Genomic DNA, 15,693 nt, shown 5'->3' on the forward strand with positions numbered 1-15,693 from the left:
ATATTGTATACATACATGTGTCTCCCCCGGACTGCGCCCCTGAATACAGATATGTACCGCCCCATTAATATACTATTAGCCACGCACCAATCAAAATATAAAGTGATCAGCAGCACTGTGCCCCCCATTAAGTATAATCTCCACTGGCCAATAATATAAATGATTCTGTCACTGTGACTCTCCCCAATTAACTGTAAGGCTCTATGCACACGGAAAATATAAAAGACTTCAAAGTTCAAGCAAAGAGACCCCCATCATTGCTCTCTCCCGGCACCCCCGTCATTGCTCTCTCCATACCCACCATCCTCATCATTGTTCTCTCCAGTCCCCCTCAATGCTCTTCTCCAGCCCCCCTCAATGCTCTTCTCCAGCCCCCCCCTCATTCCTCTTCTCCAGTCCCCCCCTCATTCCTCTTCTCCAGTCCCCCCCTCATTCCTCTTCTCCAGTCCCCCCCTCATTCCTCTTCTCCAGTCCCCCCCTCATTCCTCTTCTCCAGTCCCCCCTCAATGCTCTTCTCCAGCCCCCCCTCAATGCTCTTCTCCAGCCCCCCCTCAATGCTCTTCTCCAGCCCCCCCTCATTGCTCTTCTCCAGCCCCCCCATTGCTCTTCTCCAGCCCCCCCTCATTGCTCTTCTTCAGTCCCCCCTCATTGCTCTTCTCCAGCCCCCCCTCATTGCTCTTCTCCAGTCCCCCCTCAATGCTCTTCTCCAGTCCCCCCTCAATGCTCTTCTCCAGCCCCCCCTCAATGCTCTTCTCCAGCCCCCCCTCAATGTGTAGCACCCTGAGGATTCGGCTGCTACAGGGGTATTGCACCTCAACCCAGAGGTGTGATATTCCACTCCCGGGTAAGGATGGAGTGTGGAACTGAGCTCAGTTAGCTGCATGCACTACACACATCCCATTTCCGGGGAACAGACCGATGGTACTCCCACTAGAGAAATGTGCAGGTACGACTGAGTCTGTTCCTGGCTGGAGTGGGAGGGGGGTGGAACATCCCAGTAGTGTAGGGGCAGATAGGGGGAGCAGTCTGGGTAGTGCTAGGAGCTCATTGGGTGCTGGTCACCTGAGCTCACACATAGAGGGAGTATATAAGGTGGGCACCATCTTAGGACAGGGTCTTTTGCAGAGTGAGGTCAGTCAGTCTGTCAGTCTTTTGTCAGAGCAGAGCAGAGGAAGAGAGCAGAGGAGAAGAGCAGCTCCAAGGCCAAGAGAGAGAGAGAGGAGAAAGAAAGACCCAGAGGGGGAGAAAGAAGGAACTCCAAGAGCCCAAATTAGACCAGAGGGTGAAGAGTTGGCAACAGGGTACCGGATCCCAAGCTGGCAGAGGCTACAGCACACCTTAGCCAGGAACCGGAGGTCGTGGGCAGGATCGATCTGCCACGATCACCCACTAAATCCACCCGGAAGGCAGACCAGGAATAGGGTCAGGGAACCCAGAGACAAGGGTTTACCACCAAGAGGCCCGAGGGAGCCGGACATAGGTGGATCCCTGGTGGGGAAGGCCAGAGAAGAGGACAAGACAGAAAGGGAGCTCAGGACCACGCTCCAGAATCACCTGGGGGTTGGCCGAGTCCAGGACCTGGTGGACGCAGCACGGCTCGGGTGGTCACTCAAGGCCGGAGTGACCAGAACAACTGCAGTAAGTAAACAAACCCTGAACTGCACAGCCCGACTCTGAGTCTCATTTCAATCCCCGCTGCACCACCACAACCCCCATCCTCTGCAACTGACCCCCTGAGGCTATACCCCTCCCGTTGGGGGTTATACTACCTGAGCTGCACATACATCACCAGCCTCAGCGGACCCTGCTGCAGCGGCGGCCGTATTGACCGCAAATCAACGGGTGGCGTAGTCGACACAAAAGAACATCTAGTAACATCATAAGGACTGCCACACACTGAGCTTGACACCCTGGGCACGGACCGGGTCACAGCCACTCGGAGACTACAACCCCCATCTGATCCGGCTCCGGGTATCCCCAACAACACTGGCCCAGGGGGCGCGTCAAATGCTCTTCTCCAGCCCCCCCCATTGCTCTTCTCCAGCCCCCCCTCATTGCTCTTCTTCAGTCCCCCCTCATTGCTCTTCTCCAGCCCCCCCTCATTGCTCTTCTCCAGTCCCCCCTCATTGCTCTTCTCCAGCCCCTCTCATGACTCTTCTCCAGCCCCCCAGTGTTTCAGTATAAAAAATAAATAAAAAACACAACTTACCTCAGCTCGCTCCCCTGCAGCAGCATCCTCCTCGGTGCCGGAAACTTTCTCCCTGACACAAAAGCCTGCGCTGCATGATGACGTCATCAAGCAGCTTGGGCCTGTGTCAGACAGGGAGGAAGGAGAGGTGAGGACGGATCCCTGCAGCTCCTCTGCCATGAAAATGGCAGTGGACCTGGCTGGATCGCATCGCTTCCTGCCCGCCGCACACGATCAGGGAAATTTGGCCATGAGCCCCCCCTGGAGCCTGGGGCTCCAAGAAGCAGGCCAGAATGCCCTCATCATTAGCTGCCCGCCAAGGGCCCCCCCGCACCACCGGGCCCTGGTGCAGTTGCACCGGCTGCAACTGAGGTAGGTCCGCCCCTGTATACAATGTATGTGACATTGTTATTTTTAAGGCTACAGTGATCATCGTGACAAGAGGAGTCTAATCAGACGAGACGTCAACGATCACTGGAGGTAAGTATTTATTCTGTATTTGCACTGTGTATCTTGGAGTAATGTTACCTGTAAAATCCCTTATGCCACATTCTCATATTTGTGTGAAATGCCTGTGAGCTGACAGATTTTTCTATTGGACGGCACATGGACTCAGGGTTTCATAGATCCATTCACATATCTGTGAAAATCACGGATCTGAGAGTCGCTGATCCTGTTCTGATGTGATTTTGAAGATCAGAACAGGACTTACTCAGTGGGTCTGTGTGCTGTTCGAGAGAAAGAGAAAATCGAGCAGCACACGGATAAGAAATGTAGCCTTATTATATATAGCGCCGTCCCTTAGTGTATAGTGCACTCACTTATTACACTGTATGTATAGCACAGTCCTTAGGGGGCATTCCCATCTCCAAGTTCCTATCCCAATATGTAGTAGGTGTAGTAATATTATCAAATACCTCCAATTAGAAATGTAGTATAGTTCTCCTGATTAGCTATATTGCTTACCACATGTGCAGGCATTGCAGTAGCTTAGCTATCCATGGTTATAGTAGCCACACATATAGTGTTAGGTATCCATGGTTACAGCCACTAACAGCTGACTAACTAACACTATGTGTGTGGCCGTTACCATGGATACCTAAGCTACTGCAATGCCTGCACATGAGGTAAGCAATATAGCTAATTAGGAGAACTATACTACATTTCTAAATTGAGGTATTTGCTAATATTATTATTATTACACCTGCTACATATTGGGATAGGATTGTGGAGATAGGAATACCCCTTTAATTATATAGTCCTCTCTTGTTAGATGTAAAATGACTGCTGATGGGCCAGCATCTGACCAGAAGCCTCCTCCATTAGAAAAGAAGCTTTCCCATGCTCCATCAGCCGTCATTTTAGTTTATACCTAACAAGAGAGGACGGTATGAAATAAAGGACAAAAGAGGGCGCTATGTAAAATTAGATTACATAAATATTGCTTTGACGCCACAAAAGGAGGGGGGCCCAGAGACATTTCTTGCACAGGGGCCCCTAGCTGTCAGTGTCTGCCCCTGGTTCCCACAATGAGTTTTTGGTGATTTTTTTGTTACGCTGCATATTTTTGAAGAAATGCAAGTAACCTATTTTACTTACTGGGTCCAGAAATTGTGCAACAGCAAAAACTCGGGGGAATGTGGTGTTAGCCAGCAATGGCACTCACACTTGCCACATCTGCTGTTATGGGAGATCCCTGCTATAGAACGGTGAGTTGTATGTTCGGACACCTTAGTTGGAGCTCCAGCATTTCATAGGACTGCAGTTTACTTAGTGTACCACCTGTTCATCAGAAATCCTCATCGAACACCTTTTGAGGTGTTTATGTCCACAAGACGACCCTTTTGCTGATTTTTTTCCTTCTTGATAAAATCAAAAGAATCTGCAAGAGCTTTTATGTGAAAATATGTAAGATTTAATTATGAAAAGATGCATCAATTAAAGAGTTCCTGAGTCATATATAAATCCATATTCAAGAGGTAACAATATGCCGAATGATTCTGTAGTCAACATTCATCGATGAGACAACCCACACCACCATGGCCGTTTCAGAATGCCGGTGTAAAGCATTTATTCCATATCAAAAACAGAGCAAACTTTTTAGAAGCTGGTGCCTGGGTGGGACCATACTCCATTCAGTAAAAATTAATAGAGAATCTGGCACTCATATAAAGATCCAAATATTTTGCTTTATTTAGCGCCAATTCTGCAGCAGTGATGCCAATATACCGAGCACAATGTGCACAATCCCTTTCTTCCTTCAAGATATGTTCGGTTGTAATCTGTTGGTCTCACAATAGGTCCTATTTGTGATCACGTCAAACTAAAGATTTGGGGCATTGTACAAGTGCCAGGTTCTCCATTTATTACCAAAGCCATCAATAGGATTTACAATATTGTTCAAGGTCCCAGCAGCAACAGTTACAAAATTGCAGTAAAAAATAAATATCATCTTTACTTCTACATTTGTTTTATTTCAAAGAATCTGCCGCAGAAAAACTGATCACATGTCCAACATAGGCTCCAAGAGAGCTACATCACCCAATGGGTCCTGCACTAGACATACTATAGAATACAAGTATCCCAAGAATGCTTTATTTTTAAGAGAATCTATCTGCAGGTTTTTACTTTGTGATACAAGAGCAGCATGATGTAGGGGCAGAGACCCTGATTCCAGCAGTGTGTCACTTACTGGTCTGCATTTTGCTGTTTCAATACAATCAGTGTTTTATCAGCAGGGGATTATCACTGCTGGACTAGTTGTCTCGTGCCTCCTGGTCCAACCTTGTCCCCAGTACTGATTAACAGCTTTCTGTCACTATGCACAGAAAGCTGCCAATCAGCGGTGTAGGTGGGTTATACCAGGATCAACATCAGAGCACTGCTAGATCTGCAGCAGAGAAAACAGTTATTGTATCACAACTGCACCTGGTAAACTAAGTGATATCTTGCTGGTATCAGGGTCTCTGTCCCTACATCGTGCTGCTTTCAGATTACATAGCAAAAACCTGATGACATGTTTCCTTTAAAAGTTGTACACCTTCTACAAGTCCTTTAGGACCTTTCTGTTTCCAAAGATGCACAACTTGCGGGGATCACTGTGCTATGAGCAACTGTGCTAGTGTGGAAGCTGATATTTAATTTACCTAGTCTTCCTGAGATCGTGGGCGTTTATGGATTTCAAATGGAAGCATAAAGTCTTCTAGAGAACAGAGGAGACCGAAATACAAAGAGAAACTGATATTCCCTCAATCCATCACCCATCATCAGCTCCACGTGTGGGGAACTGTCTAAACTAGGCACCTATGCAGGCCGAGTTCACATCCCATCTGTTTCCCAGTTCATAACTCCATCTGGGGCTTCCACCTCAATCCCCAAAAAGCAGGATTCAGAAAAGTCCCCAGATGAGAAGTAGACTGAACCAGTCTGGCTAAAAAGAGAAAGGAGGTAAAAACAGAGTCCGTTTGCATCATTGAAGATCCATTTGATGAATGTCTGAACTCCTTTCTTTGGGATTCAGACAAAAGTTCCAGATGGAGTCATGAATAAAGACACCAACAAGATGGGATCCCTTATGCTTTGAAGATTATTGGCAGTGCAGAATGTATAAAATAGCATATAACAGATTTAAGAAAGTGGTTGCAGATATCAGACGGATTCATAAACTTCTTCTCTGAACCATAGTCAATAGTTGAATATACCACTTTATGTATAAAATGTAATCCCTGTACAAGATATGAGATTTAGCTCAAGCACCGTACACAATCAGAAATGGATTGACCTCTTGGATTGATCTGTTTTGCCCTTTAGGAAGGTGCTCGTTAAAAAGAGCTCTTTTAGTACCTTTTAGTTCTCGTATTTATAGAAATTGTATATAGTTTGTGTAATGATCCCCACCTCACACTGCCAGCAGTGCCATTTCTCTGCCTCCACCATCTGTGCCATTTCCAATCACCTTTTTAGCCCATTTGTGCAAGCGACTGTAAAGGGGTAAGCCTTTGTTTTCCCGATACAGGTATAATCCCGTTATTTCATTCCACTGGGGACTCGGCTGAGCTTCGTCCACTGGATATTCTGCTACCATTTCTTTTTCTTCTTTATTCAAAGCAACAAAACCAAAAAATTGCTTGACGTTACCAGCTGCTAGGATCTTAGCGTGGACTTCGGCAGTGCGGTTAAATAGCTCCTTCTCGGAGAAACGATACTGGTGCCAGTAAGATTCCTGGTGGTAACTTAAAGGAGAACAACAATGGTGTAAGCACTTAAGAAGGAATATAGTTGAAGCAACCACACCAATTAGAATCCAGCCGAGAAACTGCAAGAGAATAGAAAAGAACACGTGAGTTCAACTTATTAACAAAATGCCCTTTTGTTACTTTACTGTTACCACTTATTAAATCTGCTGGACTAAAGTGATGGGACAAGAAAAGAATATATATTATATATACACACACGCACATTTTTTTGCTTGCATCAAATCCAAGTTTTCCTTCCTATCTAGATGAAGAAAAGCCAAAGTGAGAGTACAATGATCTTAATCGTGCACGTACAAAGAACATATAAGCTGATAAATGTAAAAAAAAAAAATTAAACCGCCAGGTTTACACACCAATATCTAAATTTCCTCATGAAATCAACCCATATGCATATGTACTACTAGAAGCGTCCCCAAATCAGCCAAAACTGAGAAATTTATGGTCATATAGAAAATGCCTGACTGACCATCAGTGTCGGACTGGGATGCCAAGGGCCCACCAGTAACAGCAACTCCAGGGCCCCACGCAAATATGACTATCTTCATTCACAAAATTCCATAGCAATAAACTGGGTTAATTGTTAAATTAATAACATGTTGCCTTTGCCTGTATATGGTGAATCAAGTATATTGTGTGAAGTACTGTTTATATACAGTACAGACCAAAAGTTTCTCATTTAAAGATTTTTCTGTATTTTCATGACTATTAAAATTGTACCTTCACACTGAAGGCATCAAAACTATGAATTAACACATGTGGAATTATATACTTAACAAAAAAGTGTGAAACAACTGAAAATATGGCTTATATTCTAGGTTCTTCAAAGTAGCCACCTTTTGCTTTGATGACTGCTTTGCACACTCTTGGCATTCTCTTGATGAGCTTCAAGAGGTAGTCACCGGAAATGGTTTTCACTTCACAGGTGTGCCCTGTCAGGTTTAATAAGTGGGATTTCTTGCCTTATAAATGGGGTTGGGACCATCAGTTGTGTTGTGCAGAAGTCAGGTGGATACACAGCTGATAGTCCTACTGAATAGACTGTTAGAATGTGTATTATGGCAAGAAAAAAAGCAGCTAAGTAAAGAAAAACGAGTGGCCATCATTACTTTAAGAAATGAAGGTCAGTCAGTCCGAAAAATTGGGAAAACTTTGAAAGTGTCCCCAAGTGCAATTGCAAAAACCATCAAGCGCTACAAAGAAACTGGCTCACATGAGGACCGCCCCAGGAAAGGAAGACCAAGAGTCAACTCTGCTTCTGAGGATAAGTTTATCCGAGTCACCAGCCTCAGAAATCGCAGGTTAACAGCAGCTCAGATTAGAGACCAGGTCAATGCCACATAGAGTTCTAGCAGCAGACACATCTCTACAACAACTGTTAAGAGGAGACTTTGTGCAGCAGGCCTTCATGGTAAAATAGCTGCTAGGAAACCACTGCTAAGGACAAGCAACAAGCAGAAGAGACTTGTTTGGGCTAAAGAACACAAGGAATGAACATTAGACCAGTGGAAATCTGTGCTTTGGTCTGATGAATCCAAATTTGAGATCTTTGGTTCCAACCACCGTGTCTTTGTGCGACGCAGAAAAGGTGAACGGATGTGTGGCACCCCAGGGGTCTGGTTTTCCACAGTAATGTAATGTTATGTCTGAGAGCAGGTGGGAGGTCCTTTGGTCAGGGATCCTGTGCATGCCACACCTCCTGCCCAGTCTTGGGAGGGGAAGAGCTTCCCCTGTAAAAACCCGGGGCTGAGGCAGGGAGAGTCAGACAAGGAGAGTGGAGACAAGAAGCAGCATAGAAAACAGCAGAGTTACAAGGAGTCAGGGGCTGGCAGCTGTAGAGTTCGCCCTGACTAAGAAGATTCTTTACCGGACCCGGAGTCCGAGGCTGTGGGGACTAACTCCTACCCAGCAGCAGAATCCGACAGGCAGGGGATTTCAGGTCCTCTGGCCCAGAAGCCCGAAGGCACGGTCACACGCGTGGGACCAGCACCGCCATCGTGGAGCGGAAGCCATTAGAAGGCCCCGAGTCACCGGCCATACGGGTGAGCACCACACGGTACACTCAGGGACGTGGGCTACTTACATCAGCTTCTAGCAAGGTAGCCAGAAGAGTACAGTCAGTTTGGGAGGCCTACAACTACACCTGGCCAGGGGAGATCCCATCTGCTCAAAGACTGACCAGGCCCCGTTTGCTAGCAAGTACTCCGGGAGGGTCTATCGTTGTTACCAGTAAAGACCCTGAACTACACCGTACCGTCTCTGAGTGGTTCCTGCTACCCCCATCATCCACGTCGGCTGCCCTGAGGTCATACCCTTCCCGTTGGGGGTTATACTATCACGCTGCACAATCCTACCACCGGCCTCAGCGGTCTGCCCTGCAGCAGCAGCTCCCTGGCTGCACTCAACGGGTGGCGTAGTCATCAACTAATTACTACTAATAGACAGCCGTCTAGTTTGACTCCCTGGGCACGGACCGGGTCACCGCCACGAGACTACAACCCTCCACTGATCCGGCTCCGGGTAGGCTCCCGCGTGCGCAACGCAGCGCGACACAGGCCCAGGGGCGCGTCAACTTTGGCGTAGTCAGCAGGATTTCGTGCCCGCAACCACCGGGTACTGCGTGCCTGAAAAGCAAAGACTGTTCAAACTTACCAGTGGTGAAGATTCCCGCTATCCGTGGAGGTTTCCCGCCATCCGGCGCCATCTTCTACCTTCTTCCCGCCATCGGTGAAGTTTCCCGCCATCCGGCGCCATCTTCGGCCTTCTTCCCGCCATCCGTGGAGTTTTCCCGCCGTTGGACGCCATCTTGGGGACGCCGCGCGGGAAGAAGAGGGGCGTGGACTCCGAAAGCGCGCGAGAACTGAAGCCCCGCCTCACGTCCGGACGTTGCGTAAGGTCCTGGAAGGAGCCCAGCAGACGCCGACGTCACAGGAGCGCGACGGAAGGTCCTCAACCCTGACGATCCACTGCGGAGCCGCGGCCTACGGAAGAGGATCATCGCAAGGTAGGCCACGGTCCACTAGGGGGGAGGAAGATGTCGGATACGGAGGAGAGCTTCACTGCCCCAACCCCCGCCAGCGCTACCGCTGCTGCAGTTATGCCCTTCACCATGCCCTATATCCCGGGAGCAGCTTGGCTACCCCAGTATTCAGGGGAGTCACATACCCTGCATGACTTTAGAGAAAAGCTGGATAGCCTCTTCCAGGTGTACCCCCTCACAGAAGAGCAAAAAGTGAGCATCCTGGTGGCCCAACTAACCGGGGCAGCCAAAAGGGAAGTAAAATCCTGGCCACCTGGGAGGAAGACTGTCGCAGGGATACTAACCCGGCTGAAGGACACCTTTGATACCCGCACCTCAGCCGAGATTAAGCTTAGATTCTACGGGTGCAAGCAGCGAGCGCATGAGAGTATAAGGGACTATGCACTAAACCTACAAGAGGCCCTGAGGGCCATAAAGCAGACCGACCCTGATGGGGTGGGAAACGAGGACAGGCTGTTGACTGAACAATTTATAGAGGGTTTATATTGCAATGCCCACCGAACCCAGTTGCGGGCAATGGCCTTACAGGATCCCCATCTGGACTTTGCACAGTTCAAGGACAGAGCCATCCGGGTGCTCCGAGAACCGGCACCAGGTGGCGTTGTGACCCACAGACGCCCCACTACCACTTACTACCAGGAGGCGGCGCCCTTGTCAGCAGGGCCTGTGGGAGCTGATGCGCAGGCTTTGGACAATGACCCGGCTCCAGACCTACACCATCAGGTCCAAGAGCTAGCTAAGAGCGTTGCTGTGCTAACCCGAACTGTGCAGTCTTTACAGGTTTCCACCCCAGGGAAGATCCAGCTGGCATCCGGACCGGAGGACATCCCGTGGCGTCGACCAAGGAGGACCCCACCGGCCAGAGGAAGACCCAGTGACCGATACAGCGAGGACGGACGACCCATCTGCCGCCGCTGCAATCAACCCGGACATATGGAAAGGTACTGTTCTTTAAACGGGCACAACCTGGGGTAGAGGGCCAACCCCCAGGAAAAAGATCACCAGGCCCATCGAACTGGCGCGACAGATATGTGGGAGGACGTCCAGTCTTGCCTGTGGTACTGGATGGCATTCCCATGAGTGCCCTACTGGATACCGGGTCACAGGTCACCACCATCCCGTACGTGCTCTTCAAGCAGTACTGGAATGACTCGGATATTACCCACTACCCTGACGACGACTTGAGTATCATCGCCAGCAATGGCCAGCCCGTGCCACAGATCGGATTTAAGGAGGTGGCCCTCAAAATCGGTAGAGTCGAACTGGCCGCACAGGGACTGATCATTGTAGATATTGATAAACATGAGAGTCACCCAAAAATAACTCTAGGAACTAACGTAATTGAAAATTGTCTTGCAGAGGTGATTTTCCTTTTACAGCAGGTTGCCAAGAACGCCAGCTCCGGCGAGCAGCGGGTGCTCCAGAAAGAGATCCGGGCACTGATGCAACGGCAACAAGTGGAACTCTCCGGCGGTGAGATTGGTAGCGTAAGAATGTGTGACCCTTTTCCTATTGCCATGCCCCCAAAAAGTGAAATGATGATTTGGTGCCGGGCAGCTATTGGTCTGAGAGGAAGAGATTACCAGGCAATGGTAGAACCAGTTTACTCAGACAGTAGGCCCACCATTTTGACAGCACGGGGGGTGGTCAATGTACGCCATGGGAGGGTGCCCATTCGCATAATAAATATCGGGGAGAGGGAAGTGTACCTGCCCCGGTATGCCACGCTAGCCAAATTATATACCACTAATCAAAATTCTATACAATCTGTGGAACCCTTGCCTCCATCTCACCCGGAGGAAGGTAACGGCTCTAAGAAAGACATGGAGGACTGGTGTCAGCAACTACATTTGGGTACTGATTCCACTCCCTCACATCAGAAACAAGGAGTCTATCGGGTGGTTCAAGAGTATGAGAGAGTGTTTAGTAAACACCCGTTAGACTTCGGGCGAGTCAAGGGGGTAGAACACCGCATCCCCACGGGAGATCATCCTCCCATAAAAGAGAGGTATCGACCCGTACCCCCTGCACATTACCAACACGCTAAGGGGATGCTTAGAGACATGAAGGAGGCTGGGGTAATCCGGGATAGCTGTAGCCCCTGGGCAGCCCCACTAGTTTTAGTCAAAAAGAAAGACAACACCATGAGAATGTGTGTAGATTACCGGAAAATCAACCGTATCACACACAAGGATGCGTACCCCTTACCAAGGATAGAGGAGTCATTGGCTGCTTTAAGATCTGCTAACTTCTTCTCTACCTTGGATCTCACTAGCGGGTACTGGCAGGTTCCTGTAGCAGAGGCGGACCGGGAGAAGACCGCATTCACCACCCCGATGGGACTTAGCGAGTTCACCTGCATGCCGTTCGGACTCTGCAACGCCCCAGGAACCTTCCAACGATTAATGGAGTGCTGTCTGGGCCACAGAAACTTCGAGACGGTCCTGTTGTACCTGGACGATGTCATCGTATACTCCAAAACTTATGAGGACCACCTGAAACACCTGGCGGAGGTGTTCGAAGCTCTGGCGAGTTACGGCCTAAAGGTGAAACCCTCCAAGTGTCACCTCCTGAAACCAAAGGTGCAATACCTGGGACACGTGGTGAGCGCTGACGGAGTGGCTCCCGACCCCGATAAGATCACCGCAATTAAGGGATGGCCAAGCCCCTCCAGCGTAAAAGAAGTGCGGCAGTTCCTAGGGTTGGTAGGCTACTACCGAAGGTTTATTCCCGGTTTCACCAAAAAGGCAGCGCCTATGCAGGACCTCCTGATAGGCCAGTCCCGGAAGGCCAAGAACCAGAAGCCGCCCTTCAAATGGGAAGAGCTAGAAGAAGAGTCCTTCCGCCAGCTGAAGATGGCCCTCACGGGGGATGAAATCTTGGCGTACCCAGACTATAGCCAGCCCTTCATCCTCTACACCGACGCCAGTAACATCGGGCTAGGAGCCGTACTATCCCAGATTCAGCAGGGGAGAGAACGAGTGATCTCCTATGCCAGCCGAAAACTGCGACCCACCGAAAGGAATTCTGAGAATTACAGCTCATTTAAGCTAGAGTTCCTGGCCGTGGTATGGGCAGTCACCGAGCGCTTTAGGCATTACCTCGCTTCTTCCCGGTTCACCGTATACACGGATAACAACCCGTTGATACACCTGGACACGGCAAGACTCGGTGCCCTGGAGCAGAGGTGGATGGCCCGTCTGTCCAACTACGAGTTCACAATCAAATACCGGGCAGGACGCTCCAATACTAACGCGGATGCCCTGTCCAGGATGCCCAACCTGCCGGACGAAGGAGAAGATCCGGAGGGACTGGAAGAAGTTGAACTCCCTGCGTTCCACCGTCATGGGACTATCCAGTATTCCCACCGGGTAAGGGGTAAACAGGCTGCTACGTTGAACCCCTTACCCCACTACAACTGGGCGGAAACGCAAGACAGCGACCCTGCCGTCCGACTGGTGAAGGAGATGCTGACTCGGCCGGAGGCTCGACTTGAACCAGACGCTCCGGAGGAAGCCAAACAACTATGGGCGGAGAAGAGTCGACTATTCCTTTACAAGGGGAAGTTGTGCCGCAGAATGGTCAACTCCCGGACGCATGAACTACTCTGGCAAGTAGTGGTGCCACGAAGAGACGCAGCCATGGTGATGGAGGCATACCACGACGGAGCTGGACACTTCGGGTGGAAAAAGCTGGAGTTCCTGCTGCGCGAGCGGTTCCACTGGGTAGGCATGAGGGGAACCATCGAGAAGTGGTGCAGAGACTGTGGCCCGTGCAATCTGAGAAGGAAGGACCGGGCCAGCCAGAAGACTCCCCTGCAGTCCATCGTCACCCGGCAACCGTTGGAACTGGTAGCCTTGGATCAGGTAAAACTGACCCCAAGCAGAAGTGGCTACGTCTACGCGTTAACCATCGTGGATCATTACTCCCGGTTCTTGGTTGTCGTCCCCGTCAAGGACTTAACGGCTCAAACAGCAGCTAGAGCCTTCCAGCAGCACTTCTGCCGTCCACACGGGTACCCGGACCAAGTGCTGACGGACCAGGGACCTGCCTTTGAAGCGGAGGTCTTCCAGGAATTCTGCAATCTGTATGGCTGCCGGAAGATAAGGACGACACCCTACCATCCGCAAACTAATGGACTTTGTGAAAAAATGAACCAGGTGGTAATGGATCTGCTAAAAACATTGCCCCTGGAAGAACGCAGTCTGTGGCCTGAGAAGTTGCCCGATCTGGTGGACCTATACAACCACATCCCGGTAGGTTCCACCAACTGTACCCCGGCTTACCTAATGAGGGCGAGACCTGGTAAGTTACCTGTTGACCTGGAAATGGGAGTCCTGACACCTGAGGACACTTCACCAGAAACAGACTGGGACACAGAGAGGCAGCAGCAGTACCGGAGAGTACAAGAGAGCGTGGAGCGAAGTCTCTGTCAGGCTAGGGAAAGACAAGAGAGGACTTACAACCAGTATGCTCCCGCTGTTCCCCTGGTACCCGGAGAGCAGGTCTTGAAGAGGAAAAGACGGCTCCACAAGTTGGATGACCAGTGGGAGGAGGACCCGTACACCGTACTGCCCTCAAGCCACGAGAACCCGAAGGTCTGTACCATCAGTAAAGACGGAGGGGAAACCACAGCCATTGTATCCCGGGACCATCTGAAGAAGTGTCCCGAACAACTGAGGAACCCTGAAGAGGAACAAGAAGACCATCGACCCGTGGAAGAAAGGGAAGATATGGTTAGTACCGTGCTCGGGGACTTCCCTCAGTCTTGGACTCAAGTCAATGGTGCAGTTGTGGTACCCGTACTCACCTTCCTCCAACCATCATCCCAAGAACCTACGGAGCAACGGGTAGAGCTGGAAGAACAGCCGGTCCAGGAGGCAGAAGACTCCACACAAGCAGAACAGGAGAATCAACCCTCTGCTTATAGTGAGCCTGCCGTACCCCTAGTGAGACAAAGAGCCGGTAGACAGCTGCCCAGTTTACCCTTGACAGCTCCTACACCCTGTAGTTCAGGGCCAGACAGTCAGCTCCGTAGGTCCACTCGGGCCACTAGAGGCCAGTTACCCGCACGCTGGAGAATTTAAAGTGTATAAATTGTTTTATTTATGTTTTTTTTTTCTGTGTATTGTTGCTTGTGAATAATTTTGTGTTTCCAGTTGTTTTTAGGAAACCTTGGTGGATTTACCGGGAATCCTTGTATATAGTTGGAGCGTAACCCAGGATGGACTAGAGACTGTTAAGGACTCGGGGTAGGACAGACCCCTACCTGGTTACGTCTCCCTGTGTTGGTGAAATGGACACCTTTGCTTTTCTTCAAAGACTGCACCCGGTTGCGGACACGCCGCAACCATCTTATGTGTTTTTCTTATTGTGTTGTTATTGTTATACTTTGTTATGTTTTTCTAAATGTGTTTAGTCCCGGAGTACTAAATTTCACTAGGGGGGAATGTGGCACCCCAGGGGTCTGGTTTTCCACAGTAATGTAATGTTATGTCTGAGAGCAGGTGGGAGGTCCTTTGGTCAGGGATCCTGTGCATGCCACACCTCCTGCCCAGTCTTGGGAGGGGAAGAGCTTCCCCTGTAAAAACCCGGGGCTGAGGCAGGGAGAGTCAGACAAGGAGAGTGGAGACAAGAAGCAGCATAGAAAACAGCAGAGTTACAAGGAGTCAGGGGCTGGCAGCTGTAGAGTTCGCCCTGACTAAGAAGATTCTTTACCGGACCCGGAGTCCGAGGCTGTGGGGACTAACTCCTACCCAGCAGCAGAATCCGACAGGCAGGGGATTTCAGGTCCTCTGGCCCAGAAGCCCGAAGGCACGGTCACACGCGTGGGACCAGCACCGCCATCGTGGAGCGGAAGCCATTAGAAGGCCCCGAGTCACCGGCCATACGGGTGAGCACCACACGGTACACTCAGGGACGTGGGCTACTTACATCAGCTTCTAGCAAGGTAGCCAGAAGAGTACAGTCAGTTTGGGAGGCCTACAACTACGCCTGGCCAGGGGAGATCCCATCTGCTCAAAGACTGACCAGGCCCCGTTTGCTAGCAAGTACTCCGGGAGGGTCTATCGTTGTTACCAGTAAAGACCCTGAACTACACCGTACCGTCTCTGAGTGGTTCCTGCTACCCCCATCATCCACGTCGGCTGCCCTGAGGCCATACCCCTCCCATTGGGGGTTATACTATCACGCTGCACAATTCTACCACCGGC

At 50.1% G+C, this 15,693-nt stretch overlaps 1 protein-coding gene across 1 annotated transcript in view; it reads right to left on the bottom strand.

Moving 5' to 3' along the window:
• Nucleotides 1-4,641: 4,641 nt before the first annotated feature.
• The window catches only part of CALHM2 (calcium homeostasis modulator family member 2), a 30,842-nt gene continuing 19,790 nt past the window's right edge, over nt 4,642-15,693 (bottom strand). The window contains exon 3 of the mRNA XM_073685340.1: nt 4,642-6,503. Coding sequence (XP_073541441.1) covers nt 6,087-6,503 — 417 coding nt within the window. The 3' untranslated portion in view covers nt 4,642-6,086. The remainder of the gene's footprint in view (nt 6,504-15,693) is intronic.

Source organism: Phyllobates terribilis, unplaced genomic scaffold (genome assembly GCF_046119375.1).
Source record: "Phyllobates terribilis strain yellow unplaced genomic scaffold, ASM4611937v1 Scaffold_5__5_contigs__length_657084704, whole genome shotgun sequence".
Taxonomy (NCBI): Eukaryota; Metazoa; Chordata; class Amphibia; order Anura; family Dendrobatidae; genus Phyllobates; species Phyllobates terribilis.